Source organism: Drosophila tropicalis, unplaced genomic scaffold, assembly GCF_018151085.1.
Source record: "Drosophila tropicalis isolate 14030-0801.00 unplaced genomic scaffold, ASM1815108v1 contig_593, whole genome shotgun sequence".
NCBI classification, from domain to species: Eukaryota; Metazoa; Arthropoda; class Insecta; order Diptera; family Drosophilidae; genus Drosophila; species Drosophila tropicalis.
The window spans coordinates 16,264,603-16,290,490 of NW_027173070.1; the positions used below are offsets into that span (position 1 = coordinate 16,264,603).

At 33.0% G+C, this 25,888-nt stretch overlaps 3 protein-coding genes, 2 long non-coding RNA genes and 1 other non-coding gene across 6 annotated transcripts; 1 reads left to right on the forward strand and 5 right to left on the reverse strand.

The window, feature by feature from the left end:
- Window positions 1-67: 67 nt before the first annotated feature.
- LOC137577126 (uncharacterized) lies at window positions 68-1,099 on the reverse strand. Its single transcript, XR_011032369.1, has 2 exons — window positions 392-1,099; window positions 68-338 (listed from the first exon to the last, which is right to left on the reverse strand). It is a non-coding gene; the product is annotated as an uncharacterized lncRNA (long non-coding RNA).
- Window positions 1,100-1,846: 747 nt separating this feature from the next.
- LOC137577120 (uncharacterized) lies at window positions 1,847-3,666 on the reverse strand. Its single transcript, XM_068290512.1, has 3 exons — window positions 3,350-3,666; window positions 3,199-3,294; window positions 1,847-2,511 (listed from the first exon to the last, which is right to left on the reverse strand). The coding sequence occupies exons 1-3, from the start codon at window positions 3,632-3,634 to the stop codon at window positions 1,960-1,962; spliced, it is 933 nt and encodes a 310-aa protein (XP_068146613.1). The 5' UTR covers window positions 3,635-3,666; the 3' UTR covers window positions 1,847-1,959.
- Window positions 3,667-3,683: 17 nt separating this feature from the next.
- LOC137577121 (uncharacterized) lies at window positions 3,684-4,870 on the forward strand. Its single transcript, XR_011032368.1, has 2 exons — window positions 3,684-4,664; window positions 4,728-4,870. It is a non-coding gene; the product is annotated as an uncharacterized lncRNA (long non-coding RNA).
- A 1,270-nt stretch (window positions 4,871-6,140) lies between these two features.
- LOC137577876 (heat shock protein 83) lies at window positions 6,141-8,798 on the reverse strand. The gene has a single exon (XM_068291440.1). The coding sequence runs from the start codon at window positions 8,675-8,677 to the stop codon at window positions 6,524-6,526; it is 2,154 nt and encodes a 717-aa protein (XP_068147541.1). The 5' UTR covers window positions 8,678-8,798; the 3' UTR covers window positions 6,141-6,523.
- Window positions 8,799-11,145: 2,347 nt separating this feature from the next.
- LOC137576575 (sialin) lies at window positions 11,146-24,802 on the reverse strand. Its single transcript, XM_068289796.1, has 7 exons — window positions 24,683-24,802; window positions 14,022-14,098; window positions 13,465-13,619; window positions 12,170-12,712; window positions 11,826-12,105; window positions 11,521-11,762; window positions 11,146-11,457 (listed from the first exon to the last, which is right to left on the reverse strand). The coding sequence occupies exons 2-7, from the start codon at window positions 14,038-14,040 to the stop codon at window positions 11,299-11,301; spliced, it is 1,398 nt and encodes a 465-aa protein (XP_068145897.1). The 5' UTR covers window positions 14,041-14,098; window positions 24,683-24,802; the 3' UTR covers window positions 11,146-11,298.
- TRNAR-CCU (transfer RNA arginine (anticodon CCU)) lies at window positions 12,987-13,058 on the reverse strand. The gene has a single exon. It is a non-coding gene; the product is annotated as a tRNA-Arg (tRNA).
- Window positions 24,803-25,888: the final 1,086 nt, after the last annotated feature.

Below are 25,888 nucleotides of genomic sequence, written 5' to 3' on the forward strand. Positions count from 1 at the left end.
TGTTAAATTTTTAAATAATAGAATTAAAACTTCAACAATTTACTTATTTATTTTATATGAGTATAGATTTACTACGTCTAAGCCCTTTGTTTATTTGATTATCACAGTAATCCAATTTTAAAATAATTTAAAATTGTAGTTTCAACACACAAACTTTGTGTGGTTGCGCCTAAAAAAAAATAAACATTGTAGATTCAACTAAAACTTTGTTGGCAATTCGCTTTTCATGGCAAGTGACTTCAAACTGGAATCTCCTTAATGGCTTTGTTCATCCTATGGCTATGGTCAACGCATTCTTCACGGTTCCAGACTTGTAGAAACCGCTGAAAGTCTATAATCTAAAATAAGTTTGAATTAATAAGGGAAAAAATACTTGTTTTTAAATGCATACTTGTAGAAGCTGGTCGTTTATAGTAGGAAGACTCGCAATGCGCTGCTGTCGGCCATATAATAACATTGTTATTTGGAGGAGTTGGCAAATCATAGTCAACGCATTGCTCCAATACTAACTCCTCGACCCATTCTAGCTCTTGGACCATGTCTTCAGCCAATTCTGTATGCAACTCCCATTCTCTCTCTTCGTCCAGTGGTAAATACGATTCCAAATTATTATTCTGAAACGCAGCATCCTTCTCCAACTCTAATTCCTGGTTTATTCTCAAATTCTCCTCAAAAATTAGCTTCTGCTCCAAATCTAGCTGGTATTGCAAATTTCGTTCTTGTTCAAAATCTGTCTCTCGCTCTGAAGACAAGTGCAGATTCTGCTTTTGCACTGGTTTTGGCTGGAAATCAGTTTTCTGGGGTTTCTGGATCCTCACCACGGCTCCTTTCCCACCGTGAACCAAACGCTGATGGCGCAAAACATTATTGTGCCTTGCAGTTTTGTAGCGACACAGTGAACATCCATTTCTGCCTGTCTGTTGCTTTGCATGGACCGCTGAATGGCGCCGAAGGTTGCCCGGCCAAAGAGTTTTGTAATTGCACTCGGTAACTGAACAAAAATGCATATTTATTTTTGAAATAAGGTCCTTGGTAATTAATTAAAGAATTTGTTCGAGTTAAACATAACATTGACTCATTCCGACACTGTTACAAGAACATTCACTGCAGGACTGCCAACTTTGTTAATGTAATAACATGGGCTCGACAAGAGGGGGTTCTGATTTCCATTAACCACCACCAAAACACATAAAATTTTCAATTTAAATAAAATAAATAACAATAAATATAAAAATGAAAATGAAGAAATGGATAGTTATTCTCTCACTAACTATTAGGTTAAGTTTAAAACTCCACTAATATTATTGAAAATTAGACATTTATTTAAATAATTGTGGTTTTCTTTTATACCCTTGGAGAAGGTATTATATAATTGGTCATATGTTTGTAACGCACAGAAGAAGTTCCGACGCTATAAAATAAATATATTCTTCTTGATCAGCATGAGAAGCTGACTTGATATAGCCGTCTGTCTGTGCAAATCAAATTCACGCCGCCATCAGAAGAGCTATCGGGATGAAACTTGATATTTGAGCTACTTATAACCCGGAGCAGATAAAGTATGAAAATTGTCAGGATCGGCCCACTATATCATATAGTTGTTTGAGAAACATAGCTGAAAAAATTGGAGTATGCCTATCAAATTTAGTTACATGAAAGTTTTGAATATAAAACATCAGATCCCGAAATTTCAATCAGATCGGATAAATAGAACACAAGTGACGGTCAATATAAATCGACAGCGCTGCAGAAGAAGAAAAACAAATAGAAATGATATTTGGAATGTTTTGTCTGTATATGTTCATATTTGTATGCTTAAGCTTAATTAATTATGAAAACATATAGATACATATTTCCAAGTTTATTTTATATTTTTGCAATTGAAATATTATTCCAAGATTTGAGTAATTTTTATAATTACAGGTTTAAAATCAAAAATTGCATAGTAGGTAAGGTAAGTTAAAGCTTCAACTGCTTGGCTACGTCAAAAACCATGAAATTTAGAAGACCACCACCCTTCGAGCATTCTTCCTCGGACATTATGGGCATCAGGGAAACAATGTTCTTCCCGTGACGCTCCATTAAGTCACTTTCGAGATTTGTTAAATAGATCTCGTTCCTGAACCGGAATATATTCCTCAAAGTCTTCCGAATGGCTTTTATAAATTCCCTAACTAGACGCAAATTGAAGACATATTCGGAGCAACATTCTGCTCGAATATTTATCAATTGCTCTACGTAGCTCTCCTTGCGAAAGTGTGTTTTCAACACCTTTTCCACGGTGCTAATGCAAATTACATCGTCCTTTTTGGCAAACGTGGACAATAGATATGTCACATCGAACACAAATGGGGGCGGCTTATATGAGCAGAGCAAATATACATCATTCATGACGCTCAAATTCATCCGGAAACGATCCGCCACAATGGCCACCACATTTTGTCGCACATCTGGTGGCACTTGCTCCAGCATCGACAGAATAGTGTCTGAAGTCACCTCCGCATTGGTCATCTGTAAGTGGTAAAAAATATACATTAGATATAGAATAAATTAAACAAAAAAGTGTATTATATTAAGATTAATATAAAAATGCATTCAAATTTTATTAAAAAATTCAAGTTATCAAAAAATTAAACTTCTTTCTAATGAACAAGAGATGGTTTTGTGCGGTAAGAAGTTGTGCATGGTATTTGAGGACACACGCATATGTTATATCTTTCCAAAATCACATTTTTTACGATCTAACACTTTCCGATCGGCAGAATTCATTCAAAATGTAAAAGGTATTATTGACGAGGACCCTTCAAAATCAATAAGAGCTTTGGCCATTAGAATCTCCGGGTATTAGTCTTATGTTATAAGAAGAGGGAAGTTAAACCAACAAGCATGAAGACCAGCAATTAATACGGTTATCGCTTATAATGAGTAAGGATCATTTAATTCGGGTTTGCAATCGTTTTCGGTACCGGATCGAGAAGACCAATTTCGTGGAAATATAAGCAATTAATTTTAACTCTCACTTTGTCCTCAAACACTATACGCACCCAGTATGTCGGTCTATGTTTTAAATCTAGTAAGATTGTTTTACATTAAGATAGATATATGTACATAGATTCATTTGGAAAATAAAACGCCAAAGATACAAATGCCCACAAAAAGTACGTTCTCAAAATTTTTGCCACCACTGTATGTACTTACATATTCGTCGGACTCCTTCTCCATCGAATTGGTGCTCTGCGCATATATCAACACCTGGTCGTGAGTGTCCAAGTCTGTCAGGTACATGACAAAGATCTGAAAAGGATTGTCTTAATTCGTATTTGGATACAGGTTGATTACAATTGCTTACTTTATGGACATATGGGTCGGAGTGATGCCAGAACTCGTCCACATTTAAGGCATACAATTTTTGGGGATCTATTAACACCATCTCCTTGGCATTGAAGAATTCCCCGTTGTGCATCATTCCAATCCTTTCTTTTAAATTCTCAAAGAACATGGCCTTCATTTCATTACTCATATTCCCAAGGCCGGGGAAAAAATTTAAATTAAATTTTAAATCTTCGAAAATTATCAAGTCATCCATTTTGGCGTCTGTTTCTTTTTGTTTATCGATAAACATAGATGTGTACATATGTATTATTGGCGCAAAAAGCACAGCACGCTAAAGTAATCGGTATCGTTATTCTGATCAAAAACAAAACGTAAATGCCAAAGTGCGTCGCACACTTCTGACCAAATTTGATGTACCCTTTTTGAAAGGGTATAAAAATATTTTGGAATTTTGTCTTAAAATGGGTTTTATAGCGGCTTTCCGTGTATTGATCGCAGTAGGCGGGGTCAGTTACATGTCAATTCATTCAGTTATAAATGAAAAGTTACTAACGATATATGTACATATGTAACTATAACTCTCTAGAGTTCGTTCTGACGCACGAACCGATTTCCACGGTTTCGCAAAAATAAAAATAAGTTGGGCTTTCCTTCCCAATGCTACCAAAATGCCCAGAGCACGACGTGCAAGCATCGGCCGCCGCACTAGACGCGCAAGGCAGCAAGACCGGTATTATAATGCAAAGAAACATCTGCAGGCAATACGCCGTGGTCGTGGGTCCTTAGTGAAACTAGGGAAAACTGAGGATCAGGTGCAGCCGGAACAGAGAGAAAAGCTAGAACTCAACAGCGGTTTGGATGCAGATTCAAGACTAGAACAAAGGAAAGAGTACCAACCAAATTCTGAATTGCATCGGGAAGCCGTGTGGGAGGAGCAGACAGAGTTTAAGCAGGAACCAGCATGGGAATATACGCCTGAGTTTGAGGAGAGGCTATAGCTTAGCAACGGGTTGGAGCGAAATTCAAATGAGGAAGAGAAATTCGATTGGAAACAAAGAGAAGAATCTGTGTGAGAGGACACAGAGTTTAAGCAGGAGCCACCGTGCGAGGAACAGGCAGAGTGGGAGGATGAATTAGAGTTCATTCATGAACCAGAGTGGACAGATGTAAAACAGGAGCCAGAGTTCATTCATGAACCAGAGTGGACAGATGAAAAAAAGTGGCCAGAGATTATTCATGTACCAGAGTGGACAGATGTAAAACAGGAGCCAGATGTGGGGTATGTGGAGTATGAAGAGATAGAAGTAAAACAAGGACTATAGCGGGTGCTGGTAAGTGCAAACAAAAATCAATTTTTAATAAGTGTTTTAATCATTAAACTTTATTTATTTTAGACCATCTTTTTTTTTGCAATTTCAACAAGGTTTCTAAATAAATCTAAACCTGACAGAAGTGTTCCATGTATGAGTTAGCCGAAATGCTCCCTAAATACATATACATAGTAATATTCTAGAAGTTCTGCAAAAAAAATGGAAAACTTAATTGTAATGTAATTTTAGTAAATAACATTTAAACTATTGTCATCGTTTTAGAATATTAGTCATAGACATCTCAATATAAATACTAATATTATCAGTATAGAATTTTGTTGTACAAACGATAAGCCTTGGATCCTCGATGTTTAGTTGCCTAAATGACTGGGCCAACATCATCTTGTCACAAGACGAGAATTGTGTATGTAACTTTGTTTTATTGATTGATTGTATTTAGTTATTTGTATTAACTACGTTTAGATATATAACATTTTATATTATTTATTATTAACATTAGGCATTACAAATCATAAATAATTAACTTTCTTGACATAGAACCTTTTTTTTTTGGTCAAAACATTTATGGAAATATTTTTAGTTGGGGAAAGATTTCCGATATTTCCTTTCTATCTTCAAATATTTCTCGGATTATTGTGAATATCGTCGAAATTGTGAAATACATACTTTTGAATATATGATTTTTTTGTTTTAAATCTTTTGTAAGTATTATTATCAGTATAGGATATAGTTGTACAGTATCCCCTAACTATATTTTACAACCACTTGCAACTAAGGGCTTCGGCTTAAACGAAAAAAATGGATGACACACTAGCCTTGGATTCGAGCCCGGATCCTCGTTGTTCAGTTGCCAAATTATAAAGCTTACTATTGTTGATTAAACATTTCCTCACATAAAGCACTCTCTTTTAATCAAATTGTTCAGTTGGCTAACTTATTTTCTATTTTTTTACCTTGTTCAATGTCCAAAATCCAACGAATAATATAATTTTAAGCCCATTAAATTATGCATTCCATGCTGACATTGATTTTTTCTAGGGGGGAGTCTTCTAAGCATGTCGATTTGTTTTAGTTCTTTTTTAGAAAATTTCGTCAGTGACTAGAAACTTCATATCAACTCTGGAAGATTCGTTTTTGTGTAAATGAGTCACCCAGGTCATGTTTGGAATTTACTAGAATGTTTAGTCATACATTGAATACATAAAATTTCCGAATTTATAGGCTAAGGGAGGAAAGTATAAGCAAACTTAAAGGGTCGTTAAACTTTTCCGGGTTCCTACCCTCTGTCAAGAGAGTCCCCGTTCACCCGCAAATGAACATTTTACGACCCTTCTTCAGGCTTAAGATCGCATTACCACGTGCATGTGCGTCACTTTTCTCTCATACAAAGACAAAATTAATATCTATATAGTATGTACATATGTACTTACTTTTCGGGCGCCTTTTTTTTTAGCAGAAAATACATACATTTAAAAATTTTGGATAGTTACTATTTTATTAGGTTTATATATATATATATATGTTGTATCATCGAACCGATCATTTCTTAAATCAAACATTTTCTTGTATTTTATATTTTAGTGTGTTTTGTATGTGTCTTACGTAAAATGCTAATGACTTGGATTAAATGGGTGAGAAGGAAAAAAGTTCAAAGACGACGACAACTGCTTGAATCTTTCCATTATGTATGAAATGAATATATAAAGTATCTGAATGAATTTTGCAAAAAATGTATGTGTTTTGTTAAGAGACTACAACTGAGTACCTAAGCGTATAAAATATATATACACGATATATATATCTAACTGTGTCTGTGTGTGTGTGTGATTTGAATGTTGTATCTGGTAATTATGTTGAGCTTAATCGACTTCCTCCATGTGAGAAGCATCTTCGGTGTCCTCAACCAGTTGAGGAGCATCGCCGGAACTCTGGGCATCGTCGGTGGTCATGGGCTCATCATCATCAATGCCCAAGCCAAGTTTGATCATGCGGTAAATGCGGCTGGCATGGACAGTGGGGCTATCCAGTGAGAAGCCAGAAGACAGCAGAGAGGTCTCGAACAGCAAGATGACCAAGTCCTTGACGGCTTTGTCGTTCTTATCGGCATCGGCCTTCTGGCGCAGAGTCTCTACAATTGGATGATCGGGGTTGATTTCCAAATGCTTCTTGCCGGCCATGTAACCCATGGTGGAGGTGTCACGCAGAGCCTGAGCCTTCATGATGCGCTCCATGTTGGCGGACCAACCGAATTGAGAGGTGACAATGCAGCAGGGTGAATCGACCAGACGATTGGACACCACAACTTTCTCGACCTTGTTGTCCAGAATGGATTTCATCAGTTTGCACAAACTCTCGAACTTGGCCTTATCCTCTTCGCGCTTCTTCTTCTCTTCCTCATCTTCTGGCAACTCCAGACCCTCCTTGGTGACAGAGACCAATTGCTTGCCCTTGTATTCCTTCAGATGCTGGATGACATACTCATCGATGGGTTCGGTCATGTAAACAACCTCGAAACCGCGAGCCTTAACACGCTCAACGAAGGCCGAGTTGCTAACCTGATCCTTGGATTCACCAGTGATGAAGTAGATGTGCTTCTGGTTCTCCTTCATGCGGGAAACGTAATCAGCGAGGGAGCAGAAATCGTCACCGGAAGCCGATGTGTGGAAACGCAAGAAATCGGCCAACTTGGCACGGTTGTTGCTATCCTCATGGACACCCAGTTTCAAGTTCTTGCTGAATTGATCGTAGAACTTCTTGTAGTTCTCCTTATCCTCAGAAAGCTCCTCAATCAGTTCCATGGTCTTCTTAACCAGATTCTTGCGAATGACCTTCAGCACCTTGTTCTGCTGCAACATTTCACGAGAAATGTTCAATGGCAAATCCTCGGAATCGACCACACCCTTAATGAAGGTCAAGTATTCGGGAATCAAATCCTCACAGTTGTCCATAATGAAGACACGACGCACATACAACTTGATGTTGTTGCGCTTCTTCTGGTTCTCGAACAGATCGAAGGGCGTGCGACGAGGAATGAAGAGCAAGGCACGGAACTCCAATTGACCCTCAACGGAGAAGTGCTTAACAGCTAGATGATCCTCCCAGTCGTTGGTCAGAGATTTGTAGAACTCTCCGTATTCCTCTTGGCTAATATCATCGGGATTACGTGTCCAGATGGGCTTGGTTTTGTTCAGTTCCTCATCTTCGGTGTACTTCTCCTTAATGGTCTTCTTCTTCTTGCCATCACCCTCCTTCTTATCGGCATCTTCATCCTCACCGACATCTTCGATCTTGGGCTCATCGCTGTCCTTCTTCTCCTTATCCTCACCTTCCTTGGGCTCATCTTCAGCCTCATCATCGCTGACTTCCTTCTCGCGCTCCTTCTCAACCAGCAATTTGATGGGATAACCAATGAACTGGGAGTGCTTGTTAACAATCTCCTTGATCTTGCTCTCCTCCAGATAATCGGTCTGATCCTCCTTAATGTGCAACACAATCTTGGTACCACGTCCCAGAGGCTCCGAATTATCGGCCTTCACAGTGAAGGAACCACCGGCAGATGACTCCCAAATGTATTGCTCATCATCGTTGTTCTTTGAGGTTACGGTCACCTTATCAGCCACCAAGTATGCGGAATAGAAACCGACACCAAATTGACCAATCATAGAGATATCAGCGCCAGCCTGCAGCGCCTCCATGAAGGCTTTGGTACCAGATTTGGCAATGGTACCCAAATTGTTAACCAAATCGGATTTGGTCATACCAATACCGGTATCGATGATGGTCAATGTGCCGGCCGTCTTGTTGGGAATCAGTTTAATGAACAGCTCCTTACCAGATTCAAGCTTGGTGGCATCGGTCAATGATTCATACCGGATCTTATCGAGGGCATCTGACGCATTGGAAATCAATTCACGCAAAAAAATCTCCTTGTTGGAATAGAATGTGTTGATAATCAACGACATAAGCTGAGCAATCTCAGCCTGGAAAGCGAAGGTTTCAGTTTCCTCAGGCATCTTGTTCAAATTTTTTCCTTTCTTTTCTTTTCAAAAAAAATCACAAAAAATATTTGCTTAAATTCTTTTCCGCTCGTTGACTTCACCCTCTCACAATTGGTTGCCGACAGAATCTAGAATTTTCGGTACGTCCAATTTACACGTGGTGCGTCTAAATGTGCTTAATGTGACCCTATCACAGACAGGGTTGCCCACCCTTAGACGCTAACTGACAGGTTCTAGAACTTTCTGCACGCTTGCAAAATTCACTTCAAGTCAAAACAACTAAATGAAGCACGAATTTAGTTTTAAACGACCGGGAAAAAATCTAAAACTTCAACTGCGTATAAACTTTGAAGATTCCTAGCCTACTTTTTCTACAATTATAAAAACAAAATTGACATATTTGGCGGGAAAGTATCGATGAATAAATATCTAGTGTTGGAAACTACATCACATTGCGTTGCCAGATGTCACATGCAGGTTCCGGTATTTTTAACAAAAAGCGGTCTTTTTTAAATATTTCAGTGCCAGTCAGAATCAATGGGTACCAAAACCATCATTAACATCATAATTATAGCAATATTAGGTAAATTAATAATCAATTATTGTCAAAAATCTATGTAGTATGTGTTTAAATCTTTAAATGTTATTGGTTATCTTATATTTAGCCTGACTAACACATTAATTAAAAAGTTTTATCGTTGTATTGAAGGATGTTACGAACAAGTAAATACAATTTAATTTATTTCACTTTCAATTTCCCCAAAAGTAGTTAATATTCAATCTTTGAGTTTAAGTTAATTTAGTCAAAATAAATAATATTTATGTAGTTGACACAAGAAGTTTCGATAATAACGCGTTCAAATTGTCAAACACCAGAAGTTCACATTTTATAAATTTTTATATATCCTTGTGAATAGGGAAAAACCTTATTAAATTTCTGCGAATTGAATATCCCGCAAAGATTTAAATATGGCGCCAATTCCTTCCTGAAAATTTGGTATCTGGCAACGCTATCTGGCGTGATTTCCAATTTGGCCACACTTTAGACGGAGATAGCTATGTTTAGCTATAGTCCTGTAAGGAACATAAATCTTCTTTTGTTAATTACACAAAAACTACAAAATAAATTGCCAAGGCGTCCTGATCGTCAAATGTTTCTCTAGCTTAATTAAATATTTACCTTAACAAAATAAAATTTATCCTTTTTTTAGATGGATTCCAGAAAAAATATTTCTTTTGAGCTAAAAAAAAACAGCTGTCTAATTTCGAGTTAGTGTTGGAAATGTGTAAATATGCGGTACCAGGGATCCACATTTCAAATACAGCTGATTACGCGGGCTTTTTAAAACAGTTGTGGTCGGTATTATTCATAAAAAAAGAAACTACTGAACAGTTTGAAATATTACCAAAAAAAAAAAAAAAACAAAATATAGTTTATTATATTTTATTCGGCTGCCAGAAAATTATATTGTTATTAAATTGTGTAATTTCGCATAGTTTAATTTATGAGTTTCTTTCTATTTGGCTAAATAATAGGTAAAAAGTAGAGAAATTGTGAAAGTTTCTTTCTATATGACTAAATCATATTATCCGCCTTAAAAATTTGGCTCTTCCTCAGCACTTTTTAATTCATCTGTTGAGCCAAACGTTTTGCTTAGCGATTTTAATTTAATATTTCTGTTAGCTTTGAAACGAATAATAAAATTAAATCATATTTAGTTAATTTTCACTGATATACCTAAAATACATATGTGAAAAGAATTTAAAGCCTTAATCAAATTATTAAAAAGTCAATTTGTCCATATTTCTCCATAAAAGTAAATTAAAAGTATTCGATTTGGTTTTATAAGCAAAAAGTCCATAATTTAAGTTAAATTTATTGAATATTTCATTCATGTTGCATAAAACCAGTTCTAAAAAGGGGATTCACTCAAATTTGACACAAAATCGTCAAGGGTCAAGGTTGATTTTGGCTGTGGCAAATAAATGCTAATTTTTTATATTAAAGCAATACAAAAAATATTGATTTATTAAACAAACATCCTTCATTAATTTGCTAATTTAATTACTGATTATTATTCAAAAGATCATTTCATATGAGAGGTGGTTTTTCTTCATGTTAGGCCCCCTTTTTTGGAGTGTATAAACCAAATTGTACATACATATGTATATATATATATCGATATCTTGTAGTTTTTTAGAAAGCACACTTGACACACTAAATTCATAGGCCGAGGCGACCATGATGTTAATGAATTAAGAGCCAGTTATTGAATAAAAAAAACGGCAATGTTCGGTTCTTGAAATTGATTATCACTTGACTAATTGTCATATCAATTTGCAATATTTGTTTTTTGCAGAAAAACCGCAACCAGTTCTTTGACGGATTTTATATATTTGTTAAAGTGTATCCCCCTCGTGCCGTGTCTAAGGTCATGCGATTAACTAATTTAACTGGTTTCATTTGGTTTTTGATTCAATGATTCATTTTATAACAATAAATACAGAGTTTTATTTGTAATAGGACTCGTTTTGTTTTTTTTTTCACATAAAAAAATCTATATATCATAATTATGGCAACTAATACTAGAGGAAAAAGTTTATATGTTAATGATTAAAACATCACAGAACAAATTTTATAATTTTGTATTGACAATATCCTCGCGCGATTCGGTGGTTTGAACTTCATTCCATTTTTGTATTTTACCCGAACCAAAGATCCAGAAAAATATAGCTGGCAATATATAGGCAGCAGCTCCAATAATGAATATCCAATGCCACTGATCGATGGTATTCTGTAAATATTTTCATAAAAATTATAGACAATTTTGGAATTAATTTAAAACATTTGTCTTTACCTGTTCTTTGGTAAAGGCAGCCACAATCAAAGGTGAGAAAATTCCAGGAGTTGTGCCAATACAGTTAATAATGCCATACAGAGTTCCGGCATAGTTAGGAGCCAGATCCTGTGAGTTGGCCAAATTGGAGGCAGTTGCAGCGCCATTGAAACCCAAGGAAATGGTCATAATGGCCACACACACATAAGGATCACGTCCAAAGTAGGCTAAGATGATGAGCATAATGCCCGGCAAGATGTGAGCTAGAAAAGGAAATCAAGTATTTAAAATATGTCTTCCACTTTTCAAGGGATCTGTCTACTTACAGGGTAAGCAAAAGGCTTTACGCATCATTGTTACCGTCCACCAGCCACGTGTACGTATCCAATCGGCCACAGCACCGAAACCAAAGGCACAAATCAAACGTGCCACATGTGGCAAACTGGATAGGAAACCGGCAGATGAGAGATTAAAGCCCAGCACTTCGCTAAGGAACTTGGGTGTGGCCGTAATCAGGAAGAAAAGACCCCACATGCTGCCGTAATGCAAAAGCATCAAGGACCAGAAGGGCAAAGATAATACCAACTCCTTATATGGTGGCCATTTCTGTACGAAATAATGAAGGATTTCAATTAATCTTTCCAGTGCCTCAAATTGGATGAATCATTACCTTCTTGTTGCTTAGAGTATCGCCCAGACTGGTTTCAATATATTCGCGTTCTTTAATACTGATCGTACTATGTTGAGCCGGGGTATCGGCAACCAGATAGAACCAAACGGCCACCACAATCAACACAAATATACCCACAATATAGAAGGCCCAATCCCAGCCCATATTCTCGATGATCAGTCCGCTGAGAGGCCATGTTATGACAGTGCCGAATGTTCCACCCATTAGGGAGGCAACAAACTTGCCCTTCTCCTCGGGCGGTGACCACTTTGAGACCAAATTGTGGCAACAAGGATACACAACGCCATTCATTACGCCGATAAGAAAACGCACTGCAAACACAGCATATTTATCCCAGGCAGCAGCGGCGGGTGTAAGAGCTGTGAGGATGCCAGCCACCAGGCAACTGTAGCCGGCCACATTGCGTCCACCCATCATTTCTGCCAGAGTTCCAGCTGGCAATGAGGTTATCATATAACCATAGAAATAGGCACCCAGCAGTAGGGCCTGATCCTGTTGTGTCCAATTGTAGCGTGGGCCATACTAAAGAAAAAATGGATATATTATTAAGAGATAAAGTCCATTTAGTTAAATGATTCTAATAAAAACTATTTAGTCTCTACTTAAATATGTGCCTTTACGTTAAAACAATTTAAGCGAGACGTTATCTAACAATATCCTTTACGTAAATTATCTAGCTAATGTGAAATTTCTACAGGATATTTAACTGTCAAAACGGTGACACTTTTCTTAAAAGTTAAAATCAAATCAAAATTAAAAATCAAAGCATTTAACAAAAAAGTGACTTGTTAAACTTTACTCCAGATGGGACTCGAACCCACAATCCCCGGCTTAGGAGGCCGATGCCTTTCCATTAGGCCACTGGAGCCTCTGAGAACAGGCTCGTTTTATACACTTTTTCAAATGCCTTTGAAGAGGAGTTTTTATAATGTTTGAAATAAATCGATGAAGTCCATTTTCTACTTATTTTCTTATGCATGTAATTAACATATCTAAAGGATGAAAACAAAGAATCATCAGCCCAGTCTTGTTAGCAAAAAAGGTCCTTTTCTGGTTCAAAATTAACTCATTTTTAATCAACAATTGTGATATCCTTATATACATATTTATTCTTTTTTCGATTAGTCTGCCTGTTTGTTATTATTTTCAATATTAGGCTTTATACTAAGGGGTTTTTCGTTTATTTTCTAGAACTTCAATCTTTAAAACCTCTACGATTGTAAGTTCATCCTAGGAGACTCTCGTCCTACTGATATCAAGTTCGAAACACTTACATCGGGCAGAGCTGCTGCTCCATCGGTGCCATTATGACTGGCTGAATCCTGGACCATGGCAATTATGTTTATGGACAAATTGACTCGCATCATATAGCTCAGCAGGCAGGCCATAAACAACATTATGGCCACATTGATCCGCTTGGGAATATAGACTGCAAACAAACAAAAATAATTGACAATAAATATTGATTATTGACGGTTTATTTTTGATTTTTGCTATTCGAGCCCCTCGCAGCACATTAGAGCAATTAGCAAATTATACAAATGGCTATATAAGATTCGTCTATCGCAAAGAGAATTTGCCCCCTCCCTCTCGTTTACTGATTATGACAAACTTTGATCGGTAATAAACGGCGCATGCTCAGCAGCAGCAGCAGGTTTATTTTTCAATATTTGAGATTGTTATTTTCGGGGATTTCATTTGCGATTGGTCATAATTGGTGGAGCATCACGTGAAATTTATTTATATGGCATTTTTGTTGTTTTTGCTCTTGTCGATTCCACTGAAATGAAAGGTTTTCGATAATTGAAGTTCGGGATATACTAATACTTACAACACGGCATGAAGGCCATTTTGGCAGCTTTTTATTTTGGATTTCGATTTCGATTTCTTTGCGTCTCTCCGCGTCAACTGAAAAATGGCGAAAAAAAAAAAATAAAAAGTTGGTTATTTAAACATGAAATGCAAATACTTTTCACCCAATTTATATTAGATATCTTATGAGAATTACAACTGACTTTCACAATATCATGGTATATAGTGTTTTGGTAACAGTTTTGTCCACGTTTATAAGCACGTCTCATTTGGCACTTTGGCAAAGCCACGTGAAACACATTTAAGCCAAATTAAGTCATAAACGATACTTTGACTCGACTCTTTGATATCTGTTATAGATATTAGAAATATAATTTGAGGAAGATGATTTTCAACTTTTCGAAATCCAAATTTAGACACATTTCAAAGCGTTTTTTTAAACCTTTTTTACAATTACTTTTTTATGTTTTTTAGAGAAAAGTGAATGTAGAAAAATTAACTTGGTTTATTTTGGTCATTTTTATGAGCTTCAAATTACTTTGGCAACAATTTTTTTCTCAGATTATAATGTCCAAAATGTTGGCAGAAAATGGCTTAATATATATTAAGTTTATTTCATGATTTATATGCTATAATTATTTAATTTTTTAGCATTACTTTAAGGAATATCTAAATAAGATTGTTCAGTAAAAGAATTTACTACAATTATTGTTGGAAAGGAAACCTTTTGGACTGGCTGACTTATTAATTTGTTTAGCTTTTTGCCAACAAAATTGAATGTTAAATGTTTTTAAATGGAATGTCTTTAAAAATAAATAGATTTTTATAGAAACATTTATAGAAAAATCAAACAACTTAAAATTGTGTTAGGAATCATTGAAAATAACTTTGGGGTATCAAACTATATAGAATTTCGATCTTTATTTAATAAGATTCGAATGCGAATATTGCGGTTAATGAAGAAATATTAATGATTAATGTTTAAGAAAACTAATTTTAAACACCATCCTGAGAAACACATGGAAAATTCTTCACAAGAAGAACTCAAACTAGAACTCCAACTCCTATATCTATTTAGGTACGTACTTACATACGTAAAGATAATGATATGTGTATGTATGTAGTTAAATAAAACTAAAACCTTCAACTCAGTTGTGAACAAAACTTTTTTTTAAATATTATAATAACTCTTGACAAGAATTAGATCTTTTGTGACTACAAATTTTAAAAAGGGACTCAAATGTATGTATATAAAAACCAAACTGTCAATATTTCTATGTGAAATTGTTCAAATAAGATTGAGTTAAAAAACACAAGTTTAGCAAAATTAGCAACAGAAATTAGATAATTATATTTGAATCTAGTGAACTTTCGAAGTCCAAGAAACGATTTGTTCCTTTAAAGTGACCTATTTTTCCGCAGTGTGTCTATATCTATTAAAGCTCAGGAATAGACAAAATTGCATTTTCTAGGTAGGCGAAAAAGATTAACTCAGAAAACTAAATTAGTTCATTACCAACAACGATTAGAACTTAACCACCTGCACGAGGAGTTCGACGGAGTCCACAAAAATAAAAAAATATTATGACTAAAGAAAATGATGTCAGATTTCAGCCAAGTCTCCGTGATGTCTAAAATGTTATGGCCATGTAAAAGGGTGAGTGGGTGGTAGGATATAGTCAGAGTCATACATTTTTTTTTTTTCAATTTATTTTCTAAAAATAAGTTTGTTTCTTATACTTTTTAAAATAATAATATTTCAAAGTAAATGTGTTGTATTTTGCCGCCTTTTGTTTTAATTTTGCGTTATCATTCAAGGCAGATAAATCAATAGCAAACTAACTTACGATACTAACTAACGAATGAGCACTAAGTTAACTCACTGCTGAGATCACAAAAACTAAGAGTTTTTATAGAAATTATATAATTATTTCCCATATATGGCCTTTCTTTTCTCTTTTTTTATCTTACACATTTCTGCAGTTTTAGCCAAAATAATAATTCCAAGTGTTGGCTTTAATTTAAGGTAAAAATTGTCTAAAATAAATCAAAGTTCTTCTTTATCGATTCCTTTATGGAGGTGTATTGAGCTTGTCATCATCTTTAGCTAATGTAAGATATTGTCATTAAGCATTACTAAGTTCCACTAAAAATTTGTATTATAAATTGCTTGAAATGAATTGAAAAACTCCTTCATCATTTCTTCTTCATAGTTTCAACTAGATCTACAAGTATTCTCTTTATAGACTTAGAGTTCTATTCCTCAATAGCATAAATGAATAGTCTTAAGACTTAAACAGACTTTAGTTACAGCCCTGTCCAGATTCTAAATATAACCCTTTGAAAGAGTATGAGCCATAGCAATTTAACTTGTCGTGCACTTTTAAAGTGTTTTAAAATTAAGAGAGCCGTCCATCATGGCCTGTCATTAGCCGTCTGCTTGATAAGGTAATTGTTCAGCCACACGCTAGACAGATTTCCAAATTTCACAAATTTCCATTTGATAGATGCAATCGAAAAGCTTTATATAGTAAAATAGTTTACATTTAAATAACCTCGCCCTTGTCACACCTCCCGGCAATGTGGATAGCCCGGCTTGCAATTTAAACAGCTGCCTACTACAACTACAACAAAAGAAACAAAATGTTTGCGCTGCTGCATTCAATATTTCGAATGGTCTATAATATTCCGATACATATATATATATATATATATTATAGACGCGACAGTTGTATACATACTACTGGCTGATTGGAAAAAAAAAAAGAGAAAATTGCATTTAATACGTTGACACAGATTTGCAAATAATCAGCAAACGGAAAATTGCACTCGTAAACAAAATGAAAAATGAAAAAAAAAAAACATTTAATAGATCTAATAACATTTATGGCCATAAATTTATGGCATTGTTTCTCTAAATCATTGAACATCACATAAACAAATAAACTTTTCATTGATATTGACCGTTCTGAGAAATAAGTCATAAATTCTATTATAGCCTTCTTTCTAAAATCTCTTTGTTTGCTGATAAGCTCAGCGAAATTTCTCAATGGAATAGAAAAATTTCCAAATGTAGAAGTGGAATGGCAAACAAATTTCAGATAGTATAAAGTTCATCTAAATTACGAGTACCAACACGCTTATTAGACATCTTATCATGGCTTATTGCAATCAATCTAGACACTAAAAGCTTAATACCTGACTATTTGAACGGTTTTGTCCACTATTCAACTGATAAGAAGCATTCAAACTTCTCAGAATCTATAATGTGGGGTTTTCTCAATCTAAATCAATCAAATATATTATTTTTAGAAATCTATAGACGTACTTCTAATGAAAATTTTATGAAATTTTTCAATGAATTTTTCTTTAGGAGTTTTTAGTACGAAAATATATGTATTAAGAGGTGCATGTCATAACGCCCAGTGTCATAAGGCCCATAGGCTCTATGACATTTTTCATTTGACACTTTTGGAGTGGGCGTTAAGACACACTTATGGGCCTTATGACACTGGGCGTTATGACATGCACCCGTATTAAGAGTATCTTTATTATGGATCATCCATCGATATGGGAAAAACTTTATACTACCCTATTCTATGGGCTATTTTGATTCTGTTTTATTAAACATTTTTAGATTGAATAATTTGGTATCCAAAATTTGTATAGGAAAACTTTTTTTTTATCGATTAGAGCAAATAATTCTTAAGAACACCATTTTGAATGAAGGTTCTGATTAAGAAGTTCTCATTTGGAGTACATTTGGAGTACTACATTATAAGTCAATAGGTGTAAGCCAAAGGATTTGATTATAAAGATTTTAAAACTTTCAGGAATAATAAAACCTCCTCAAAAAAATAGGATAACTAGTTTTTTAATTATCGTAATTAAGCAGCCATAAAGTGAAGTTTTTAAATCGTTGTATCGATAAATGTAAAGTCATTCATAAGACTAAATTTATATACAAATTAAATTGTTTTCTCACATGTGTACTGTGGCGCCTCCAGAGGGCAATCTCGCCCTTAAAATTCACCTGGTAATAGATGTTTGTCCCCATAACTTATTTATTTTCATTTTGATTTTTGTGAAATTTAATAGACTGAAGGATTTTTACAAGAAGTGTCATTCACAAAAGATTTCACCTATTACGAAAGTCGAAATGAAGAAGGGGCAAATGAAGAAGAGGCATAATTGAAAAAAAAAACACTTTTAATATAGCTTCAACCTACTTTTGCATCGTAAGATGAAAATTATCATCATTGAATATTTCTTTTTGTACACGACTGGTAAACCTTTGGCATTTCAATGACCAAAAATTTATGTACACATCAATTAAATTTGAATATTTATGCATAAAAACCGGCATTTGTCTTTTAATATCTTTGTAGGAACAAACAAGTTGTATCTGTAAAAATATTGTCGTGTTTCTGGATTTAAGTAATTGTATATAGATTGCACACTTAAGTACCTCATAAAGTTTTTTTCATTGTTCGAGACTGACACCAGACTGTAGAACTGTCTTGCTGATATGATATATAGACCCAAGAACCTCTTACATAACAGAGTCTAGGGGACATATTTTCTGTATATTATGGCAAAATTTTGGTAGGGATGAGTTGTGTCGACCTAAGAATACTCTTATTATTAAAAGAAAGACTCATAGAAATATTTCACTGAGCGAAAATTGTCATTGATTATAAATTTTACCAATATATCGTCTTATCGGATTAATATACAATTTAAGTTGATTTTAAAAGGAATTGTTATGTATAGGTAAGTATACTTCTTTATGTATTAAGATATATGAAACATTGAACAAGATAAGAAGTTTTTTCTTTAAAAATAAAGCTTTTGAAGAAAGTGTTAAATAACTGTCATTCTGTCACCTAACTAAAAACTTGCGAAAACTGACATGACAAAATTTATGATAAACATAAACTATAATTTTATATTTACTATTTACTTACTTCACTAGGTAGTCAGAAAAATCAAAATCAACATCCGAAAATACGTCTCTTATATTCTTTTTCATTCTCTTGTAAATTCTCGATAATATTTATCGTGGATGGATGGGCGAATTTAGGGCATATACATTTTTCGCTTTAATAACTACATATATTCCTGTTTCAAAAAATTTATCTCAAAGAACAAATCAGAAGGCTCAATGTTCCAAATAAATTTTTCCCCGTTTTCTGCATTCTCTAAGTTAATCTCTCTCACACAGAAAAAATTAATTTAAGTGTTAATGCTTATAAAAATAGGTATTTTATAGACATTAATGAGCTCTATTTCTGATCATTAATGAAGTTTTTTTTTAGAGATAAAATCATATCCTAATCACAACTCTTTTTGATAAGTTGCCTATAATTCCTACTTCTAATCAATTTTATATCCTTTTAGAGTCAGATTTTGTTACAAAAGCATCAAGATGCATTTGAAATCATATTTTGTAACATTTATTTGAGATGGTCTTTAATGGAAAATAACACAGGCCGACATGATTTCTGCTGACTTTAACTTGAGAGGTGTTCTTAACTAATTCGGGTACTTGGTTTTTGTCCATCACGTCCAGATTTTGTGAAATCTGGAGATCTGGGGTTGCAAAATAGGCACCCAAAAGTATACTATAGAATGTTTAAAACAAAAATTTTTCAACTTTTTTAACAGATTTTAGAATATTTTTGGTAAAAAAATTAATTCTTGTTTGCACATATAACTAATAAACAATTTGTAAGACGCAGCAAATTCCCAATATTCTTTTAAATTTAAAAGCATATCCAGAGTGTAAGATATTATCCATTATAACAGAGAAATAACTCTTTGATATTTTGTAAATTTCTTTTAAATCAAGCCTAGTATATTAATAGGATAAAATAATAATGTTTTTAAGAAAAACTGAGTACAGGGCCGTGATCAGCACCAATTACCATAGGAGACCTATTGAATTTAAAACACTTTTTCATGACCTCAAAAATGTCAGCCTGTTTAATCAGTTTTTAAATAACAAAATGGCTTCAATCTAGACTCATCAAGGTGATTTCTTTAAAAACATTCTTTCAAATCCTGGTAGGAATATTGTCTATACCTTTTCCTATACCTATGTATATACTATACTAACTAAACAATCTATAAATATTTTTTGTTATTCTTCATTATAATAACATAAGTAACTACAAACAAAAGTTCGCTAAGCTCTCTTACTTTTTTTAAGTCTTCATACCTTCATTTTCTGCTTGTTTGTTCTATAAGAACAAAAAACAATTTGTTAACCAGATGTATTTATGCTTATGTAACTTAAAATTCTACTTATACGTGCCAATAATTTGAATATAAAATCTGCCAACTATATTGTACATACGTGACATGGACAAAATAAATGACGTTTGGCCATCAATAAGTCTTATAAGGCAAAGAATTTCAAAGTTTTTAAGTATATAAAAATTTCATAAGTCATTAATATGAAGAGCTACTGATACTTGTGTAGTTTTTGGATTTTAATGGCACTTTTAGTCGTTGGCTATGATTTATGTATATTTCTTATATTTTAGTAGCTCTTTTCATCACGGAAATTATCTTACAATTCCTCAAGTCTCTGCCAATCTCAGGTAAAAAATCTCAAAAAATTGCTACTAATTCAGCTTCTTCGCTAATCTGAGGCATGAGGCTCTTTATCATTTTCAGAATTTATGACACTTTTTATGAACGAGAAAAAATAAAAACAAAATGAATATAATATAAAATATACAATATAACCAGTAAGGTCCGCTGGCAGGCGATAAGATGTGCAACTCACATTGTAAACTAACTAGCCTTCATTAAAGTCAGGTTAAACGTCCATTAGCCCATAATCATTATCTTAATTGTGGTTAATATAAACACGTATTAGTAGGTATATATGTTTGTACATCGATTTGGGATTTTTAGTTGTTTCTAATCATAAAAGATTTGATTTATGATCCAAGAACCATAACAGTTTACAGTTAAACACTTTACATACATACATATACATATGCACCTATATATATTTGAGTGAAATCGGAATAATACCTACAAAATTGTATAACCAAATCACGCATACTGGAACTATTTTACATAAGACTTGGCATGATTTGGTAATTTCTTTACTGTTTTTTTTTTTTTGTGAACGTTTAAACATTATTTTGTTTGTAGTGTTTTTTTTTTGTCTTTTTTTTTTTTTTTGTTGTTTGCTTTGGTTTTTCGATTCTGCAAAGTAATTCAATGGCAATGAACCGTATCTGGGAATTCAATTGTGTTTAGTTTAGTTTAGTTATTTAGTTTGGTTCTCAGAGACAACAAAATTTTGCACTAATTTTCATTGAAATTGAAATTGTAGCAGTGTTATTTATTTTTCTGTTTTTTTTTTTTTTTTCTTTTTGTGATTTAGCATTTTTGCACGTTATAATTAACATTTAAATAAACCCCAAACAGCACTTGCAAATTAAAAAAAAGGAAAAAAAATAAACCTGAACTGCAATTACAACGATTCGCATACAACAACAACGAAAATGCAAATTATATTTTGTACAAGTATAAGTATTAGTAATATTAATTGTTTATTTCATTAACAAGTCGAGCTAAAATGTCTAATCAATACGCGAAATTACACGCTCTAATGCCAAAATCAAATTTTGTTGCTTAAACTGAGAGAAAAGTTTACTCACTTTTTGGTATAAACTTGTTAGAAGATATTTCTAATACAAAAAAATTTATAAAAGCAAATAAAAATGGAGTCATTTGAGAATTTAAGTTTAAGACTGTTAAGACTTGGATAAAAAGTAATTGAAATCTTCATTTATTAATCAATCTGAGCAAATTAAGTATAATGTTTAGAGTTCAACTGTTTTAACAGACAAGAGATTAAATAGCTTTTATTTTATTATAGTCATTAACATTAACTAATCTGTCATCACTTGGAATATGGACAACTTGCCGATCTAGTTGGGACTGGAAATGGAAAAGTTACAACTTCTTAATATTCGAAAATTTTTGGTTTGTTTCATAAGGAATTTTGTCAGTGAAATCCTAATATCAAATCTCAATTCACTGTCTAATTCTATGCTAACTTATCTAAAAAACTTTAAAAACTGAAATATTTTCAAATATTAAATTTGAATGTTTTTAAGCAGAATGAAATACCCAATTCGGACTCTTAATAATTCGTTTTTCATACTTTCTTCATCCATTTTCATGAATTCTGAAAGCCCTTCGATAACGAAGTACGAATTCTTGGCAGGCACTGTATCTAAAATATGTTTCATAAATGTGGCGAAAGAGGTTTTTTGTATTTTTCAGTTTTGCTTATATGTATTTTCTCTTTTAACAATCTGTTCGAGAGTGGACTATCAATAGATCAACATGATAAACGTGTAATTTTCAAATATTTATCCCTATACATAAATAAACAATAATTACTTATAACATTTTAATACAAAAATTTTTAGTTAAAGTGACTCATACAAGAAGTTGTTTCCCTTATATAAGCTATGAAATATTTAGCCCAGCTGTTTATTTTGTTGGAATTTTGGCACTTTTTTTATCCCAAGTCAATATTGCCAAATTTCATCGAAAATCTAGGACAGACAAACAAATAAACATTTGGAGCAATAAAACAAATTATTTTTAGAGTTGCGATGCAATTATTATGAAAAACAAAAATTAATGTACAAGTGTTAGTTGATTAAATTTGGTTGAAATTTTAAGGTAATTTATATGGAATTTTGGGTTAACGATTTCTGTTTTTCTAGTTTTGAGAAAGACTTGTTAAGGTCCTCAAATGATTGGATATATGAGTGCCAAAGATGGCAAGGATGTGTTTCCTTCCATTAAATTTCAATCGTTTCAAGAATCCAAAAGTCTAAACATTTCCTGGCTATTCTCTTATTCTTTATTTTCATTAACAAGTTTGTAAAGAATTGTAAAATAGCTCAAAACTAGGATAAAAGATGGATTTTTAGGATCTTTAATTTAGGTAAAAGTATTTTCTGTAACTAAATATTTTGGCTTATTAAAATGAAACTGTTTCTTGAAAGGGTTAAAAAACTTCTTTCAAATCTTCGAAATGAAATGATTATAAATTTAATGTAAATAATGTCTAAAATACTTTCCTCATTAAACTTAACGATCATGTTACAATAAAAATCATATAAAGCCCACAACAAACTAAGCTTAATCGAAATTTTATTATTAATTAAAAATTTACTTCGCATAAAAATGGAGAAAGATATTTTAGAAGAACTCTTCTTAAACTTATGCAACATGTGAATAAATAACTTAAGTATAATGTATACTGAAGTCTAAAAGATATTTATTTTCAAGACTTCAAGAGACATTTGAATTATGCAACATGTCATTAGTCTCTAATTATATAACACAGAGACAAATTAGTTCTGAATTTTTATATCTCCTCGGGCTAATGAGTTGTTTTGTTTAGCTAAGCAAATTTTTTATTTATTTTTTGTTTGCATATTTGTATAAGAAGTAAACAAAATATTTTGTCTTATTTGTTATTCTTTTCTTTATTCTAATAAATGCAAATACTTTGTAAAAATTTGGTTTAAAAGAGGAAAAGACATTCATAGCCAAGGATTAATATCTTCTGGAGCATAAATTGTTGTCTTCAGTTTTAAAACAAAATATTGTTTAGCGCATAATTATAAAATGATATAATGTAGTAAGATAAGAAAACAGATTGATTTTTAAATATTTCTACTTATTTTTTGATAGAAAAAGTATGTGATAATTTTACAATGTTTTTGAAATTAGTTTCCCTCTCTAAAGAGCTGAAATATTCTAAACTTTTATCCAAAACTTAATAACAGAATTCGTCTATTATTTTAAGATTTTTGTCATGGATAAATATTTTTAAATATTAAGGTACTTCCCCTTTAAATTTCAAGTTTATTGTCCTGTTAATAGTACTTACGCTAATAAATATGTTTATTTAAAGAAAATAATCACGTGTCGTTAATGAAAAAACTCATAAAAAGTTTGAAAATTTTTGATACAAATATAATTTGATAAATTATGAATAATGCTTGGAACAAATTGTTTTTTTTTTCGAGTTTTGGTTCAATGAATTTAAGTCAATAACAGAAACCAGTTATTATTCAAAATGCAAACTTTTTAACTAAAATGCAAATTGTCTTTAAAAAAAAAAAACTCCCAAAAATAGCAACACACATACACAGGCACACTCGCACACACGCACAATAGACTATTTTTTTATTTATTTCGTATTTTTTTTTAGAGGGCACGTTTTTGAACATGGATGGGAGGGGGGAGAGATTCAATAATAAGAAAGTTTTCAAGATTGACCAATCGACCAATGATGAGTTTTTCAGGTGAAAAGTTTTTCAAATTTCATAATTCACTGAACACCTACACACACTTGCCGCACACACACACACACGCACACTCTTTTCTTCATTGTTTTTTTTTTTTTTTGGGTTTTTGTTTTAATAATTATTTTTTATTGTGACACACTTTTTGGCCATTAACGAAGTTTTGCATAAAACTTTTCCATGACCAGGCCCACAGCATTATTGATTAAGAGATTTTGATAAGCATCTCCTTGAGATCGAATGACGGTTATAATGATGATGATGATGACGATGAGGGGGTTGTGGTTAGAGGGGGAGCACTTTCTCACTTATCACTCACATAAGAGATTCTCTCGTGCTTACTCCGCTATTGTAAATCCCTTGTCTGTAGCTGGAGGCGACGCCAGCTGAGAACGTCGCGAAACGAATGAAGCTAAATCGCCAACTGCCAATGGTATATATGTGCACAGGTATATATACATATCTACATATATACCCACACTTACCCACCGTCGTTTCGACCGAGCGATGTTTTTAGCAGCAGCAGCAACAACAAAACAAAAACGGTTAAAAAATTGTTGAAATTATTTGTTGACAGTCGAACGAAACTCTTTCGACCCGTCGTCGTCTTTTGCTAAAAACTACAAAAATATGAGAACTTGTTGTTTTTGTTGTTATTGTTAATAACAATATCACAAAATCGTGCTAAACTATGAATCAATAGTAAACTTTTTTGCTTCTACTCCTGGCTACTGCTGACTAATAATACTTCTTAATTGAAAACGAGCAAAGCGTTCAACAAAATGGTTATAACCAAATATTTTTCCAAATAATTTTTATTTGTTTTTAAAGTTAATTTGTTTATCCCATCACTGGCCACATATACAAAAAATCAATCAAGTAAAACACCTTAAAGATTAATTGATATTTTCAAAATCCAGAAGTTTAACGCGAATTTGGCCAATTAAACGAATATCTTTATACTCTACTCTTCTGGTAATAATAGTTAACAAAAATCTATTAAAATTTTAATTTGTTAACACTAGAAACTTAATATTAAAGTGAGTTGCTTAAAAACTCATTGGGCTTAATCTTAATATTCACAATATTCTGAGTTTCCAAAACGATTTCACCTAATTGAATCGCGAGCTAAATGAATCTGTGTAACGAAATGAATGTATGACAAATAGAGTAAGCCGAGTATTTATAAAACTTTGAATGAATTTTTAGAATATTTAAGAATACTTAACTAAATGTGTATCCGAAACTGAGTATTTCAAACGATTTAGTTCTATTCTTTACAATAATTTGAGTTTCTATTGCTTGGTAAAATAAAAATGTAATCGAATGACTAAATATTTAGAAAAAAGTATTATTGGAATTCGTATTTTGACTCAAAATTTTTAAATGATCATACTCTGAATATTTCTGAATACATGTAAAAGCTTAACCTGGTTTTGTTTAGAAGTGAGTTAAACTCTGCCTAATACATACAAGTAACTTATTTTAGTATTCAACTTTAGTGTTCATAGAGTTATTCGATTTA

Bases quoted from the DNA above. Each gene is read 5' to 3' on its own strand.
- LOC137577120 (XM_068290512.1), bottom strand. From the start codon at position 3,634: ATGTACACATCTATGTTTATCGATAAACAAAAAGAAACAGACGCCAAA. The intron at 3,295-3,349 runs GTAAGCAATTGT...AATCCTTTTCAG, and splicing joins CCGACCCATATGTCCATAAA to ATCTTTGTCATGTACCTGAC. The intron at 2,512-3,198 runs GTAAGTACATAC...TACCACTTACAG, and splicing joins AGAAGGAGTCCGACGAATAT to ATGACCAATGCGGAGGTGAC.
- LOC137577876 (XM_068291440.1), bottom strand. From the start codon at position 8,677: ATGCCTGAGGAAACTGAAACCTTCGCTTTCCAGGCTGAGATTGCTCAG.
- LOC137576575 (XM_068289796.1), bottom strand. The intron at 11,763-11,825 runs GTAAGTAGACAG...TTCCTTTTCTAG, and splicing joins TAAAGCCTTTTGCTTACCCT to CTCACATCTTGCCGGGCATT. The intron at 11,458-11,520 runs GTAAAGACAAAT...AAATATTTACAG, and splicing joins CTGCCTTTACCAAAGAACAG to AATACCATCGATCAGTGGCA.